Source organism: Lactuca saligna, chromosome 5 (genome assembly GCF_052625555.1).
Source record: "Lactuca saligna cultivar CGN05327 chromosome 5, ASM5262555v1, whole genome shotgun sequence".
Classification (NCBI taxonomy): domain Eukaryota; kingdom Viridiplantae; phylum Streptophyta; class Magnoliopsida; order Asterales; family Asteraceae; genus Lactuca; species Lactuca saligna.
In genome coordinates, this window is record NC_136421.1 from 292,661,759 (window position 1) to 292,665,951 (window position 4,193).

At 32.0% G+C, this 4,193-nt stretch overlaps 1 protein-coding gene across 1 annotated transcript; it reads left to right on the plus strand.

Moving 5' to 3' along the window:
• The first annotated feature begins 405 nt into the window (after positions 1–405).
• On the plus strand, positions 406–1,277 carry LOC145048201 (17.3 kDa class I heat shock protein-like). The gene has a single exon (XM_078996637.1). It carries the CDS (start codon positions 581–583, stop codon positions 1,049–1,051), a length of 471 nt encoding a protein of 156 aa, XP_078852763.1. The 5' UTR covers positions 406–580; the 3' UTR covers positions 1,052–1,277.
• The last annotated feature ends 2,916 nt before the right edge of the window (positions 1,278–4,193 follow it).

A 4,193-nucleotide genomic window follows, 5' to 3' on the forward strand; every position in this document is an offset into this window, starting at 1 on the left:
CTAGTTTATTTGTGTTTTAACGCAAGCTTGTCGTTAAAATAAACGAAACAAAAAAGAAAATTCTGAATAAATTATAGAACTCTTCCGTAGTTTTTTTTTTTTTTTTTTTTTTTTTTAATTTTTTAATTTTTTAATTTGATCCAATAACATATCAATATCTTGTAATAAAAAGTAAACATTGAAATGTTATATTTAACGTCTAAGAAATAACCAAGCAATAAAATCTTAATAAAAAATATAATGGCTTTAAAAAAACATAACAAACACTATTGATATGGTTATTTAATAATTCGCACAGGAAAATAAAAATCAAATAAAAAGTATTATTTTTTTGGAGGTGATTTATGCTAAAAAGTTTGGACTAAAAGAAAAATACAAACTAGAAGTATCAGGAAGTTTCTTCGTGTTTCCATATCCAGAAATTTCTCGGCCATACTCTGAATCATGTATAAATCACAATCCCAGTCGGAAGTGACGAATCAAAATATAACCCTTGATAAATCAGCAAAATCGCAGACAGTCAATCAAGCTAAGCAAATTCTCCTTTCAAGTTACAACAGTTTCAAATAAACGTCGGAAGATGTCGATCATTCCAAGTTTCTTCGGTGGCCGACGAAGCAGCATCTTCGATCCATTCTCACTCGACATCTGGGATCCATTCAAAGATTTCCCAATTTCATCTTCGTCAGATCATGTTTCAAATGAAACCTCTGCCTTGGTGAACACACGTGTGGATTGGAAGGAAACCCCAGAAGCTCATGTGTTTAAAGCCGATCTTCCTGGGATCAAGAAAGAAGAAATCAAGGTGGAGGTGGAGGACGACAGGATCCTACAAATCAGTGGCGAGAGAAATGTCGAGAAAGAAGATAAAAACGATACATGGCATCGTGTGGAACGCAGCAGTGGGAAGTTCACCAGAAGGTTCAGGTTGCCGGAGAATGCTAAGATGGATCAGGTGAAAGCAGCCATGGAAAATGGAGTGCTCACAATTACTGTGCCCAAAGAAGAAGTGAAGAAGCCCGATGTGAAGTCCATTGAGATCTCTGGTTAAAGAAATTCCACCGTCTACAAAGTTATACATAATTATGGGTGTATATTGCTGAGTCTAATTGGTTATGCTTTGTTGTGGGTGTCAATAATTCTGGTGTAATGCTGTTGTCTTTTGCACTTGATTCGTCCACCATGTGTTCGATGAAATGCGTAGCAGGACTGGTATATCTATCGTTTTTGTAATTTCGATGAAGAATAAATATCTGTTATTGTTGGTATTGTTGCAATGATGTTTTGTTATTTGTACATAGGTCAACAGATATTCGTATAAAATAATAGTAAAATTTTGCAGGTTTTCAATACAAAGAAAATTGTTCAATTAAAATGATGTTTACTTTATTCTATTTGTACATACGTCAACAAATATTTTTATAAGATAATAAAATTTTGAGGTTTTCAATTAGAGTTGATGTAAGAATTTATTGTTATGTTAGAAAAGATTGATGATACTACATTGAGTTTGCGATTAAGAATTTTATTGATATAGATTACTGAACATTAAATAACTATTGATATGTTCAATGTATATTTTTAGTGACTTTTATAATCACTATAAAAATATTGTTTATCTTTATAGTTTTGGATAAAGTTGTAAGACGGTTGGAAAGGTTGAGGTATCATTTTTTATGTAAGGGAGTGTCGAAAAAAGAAATTTTGATAGATAAGATGGATTAAAGTTTTGAATTCGAAAGAAAAAGTTGGATTAAAATATTAAAAGTTTGTTCACGTTTAATCGAGATCTATTGCAAAAATAATGATGGAGGTATGCTATCAATTCAAGAAAACAATCAAGGTATTGTCCTATATTTGAATTTCTCAAAAAAAGTAGGTGATAATTCTTTAACTAAATTTTGGGTGGGTGTTGGATCAGTGATATCTCTTTCAAGGATACATATCCTAGACTTTTCTTGCTTGAAATCGAAAAAAAATAGTTTGCTTCGTGATTGCTATTCTAGTGGTAACTGTACTGGGTGTAGCAAAATATATCTTTAAAAACCCAAATTTGAATACGGAGAATTTTGCATGATTGGGTGCCAACCAAATTGTGTATATTAACATGGGTGTATATTTGGATTCAGTTATGTGTTATTTTGTGTCGTAATCATGTTGAAAATATTGATCATTTGTTTATGGGGTGTGAGGTGGTGTCGTAGTGAATACAACTTAGGGAGTGTTTGATATACGTTTGACCGAGTCCGGTCAGACGATTTGGTCAGACGTTTTTGGTTGATTCGGGTAGTAAAACATGTTTGATAATTCAAATTTGGGCATCTGACTCGGTAACAAAAATCTGATTTGGATGAAGAAGGAAAATAGCTGACTGAGAAAGGAAGATGCATTTTCCAACTTTACCCTTGCCCTACCGTTCTTTTCAGTGCCTCCATCCTCATTCTTCTCCTTCTTGCATCGCCTCCATAGCCACGCATCAACCAACAAGCATCAACGATCTTCTCCATACCAACGATCCATCGACTGCCTCTCCTCATCAAGTATGATTTTACATAATTAGGTCTAATAAATTATGCGAAATTTAATAGAAGATCGACATATTTATGTTCCTGTTTGATTTCTCATTTTTCTAATTTATTTGATTTCTACATAACAGTCGACTGAGAATAGGTTTTGATTTCGAATTTTTCTGTTGAACGTGTTTATTGGTTTCGATTTCTGTCATGTTCATAAGTGAATGGTCCGATTTTTGTTGTTCTGTTCGTGTTTAAACTTCTCAAAAAGTTCTGATTTTTTGTTGTTATGTTCTTGTTTGAAAAGTTCTGATTTTTGCTGTTGAATTCACATATGTTCATACACATATCTGCTCTATAGCTTGAAATCATTTTTGTTGTTGAATTCATATATGTTCATACACATTTTTTGTTGTTATGTTTCTATTTAATCACTATTGTTGCTCCAGTTATGGATGCTAATTATAACTAAATAGCATTTCACCTGCAGCGTTATATTGGGGATCATAATCCTTAAAATGGTGTTGGAAAAAGAGAAAAAAGCAAAACAGATGAAGGAAAAGATAAGGGAAAAAGGAGAGAAACAACTTTGAACTACTCATTCTTTTAAATTGCTATGAATATTCACACCTGCTACAAATATAGTATTTTAATTAGATTGAACTCAAATCATTTTATAATGTCATGCTTCTGACTTGTGGCTAAATGAAGTTAAAATTCCAAAAAGATAACTGTCTTTGTTAAGGATTGAAAGTGTGACTTTGGTTTGAAATCCCGTGTTCTTATTCTTGATATTGGTATGGATGAATTATGTTGCTAGTATTTGGTTTGAAATTCCATGTTCTCGATTCTTCAATTTCATCCATGACTTGCTTAAATTGATTGATGAATGTGAATATGATCAATGATCGGATTTTTTGAATTGTTGAAAAACAATGAATTTATTTATAATTGTATAAAAACAATGATTTCTTTTATAATTTTTATTTGGATTTTTAAATGATTTGTTTGTAATTTATATTTTTTATGATGTTTGTAACTCTTGAAGAACTTCATGCATCATTATATAGAGCAGCAGAGTAAAATGGTAATTTTCATCAGTCAGCATATTCGATCAGATGTATAATCATACAATATCATTTCTTACTCGGTCAAAATTTCTTACCCAGACAAACCTTCTCAGTCAGCACTTTCTCAATCAGCAACCATCAAACGGGACCTTAGGTCGTTGTGTAGCAATGGTGTGATCTCATGCATCTAACTGTTGCTTTGATCAGGTTGATGTAGGTAGATTGTTTGAGCTTGAATATTGTGCAAGATTCCGGGTGGGCATGGGGGTGGATGTCGGGATTGGGCTAGGGTTAGGAGCGGAGGTGTGAGCTTGTGTAAGGTATTTAAAAAACTATAAATGTAAAACTAGGGAAAACAACCATTATCATTTTTTTTCATGTTATAAGTAATTTAGAAATTGAAAATTCTTTTCCCCTATAAATTTTTGGAAAAAAAATATTGAACCAAACATGGTTTCTGGCCCTTTATTTTTTTTTCTATAAAACACGAAAAAATTTCAAACCAATAACACGCTTATCCTTTTACTTTTGAAAAGTGAAGTTAAGTTTTTCTTTATCCCTTTTATTAGGAAATCGAATATGTTAAATTGGTCCTTTTATTTTATTTTTT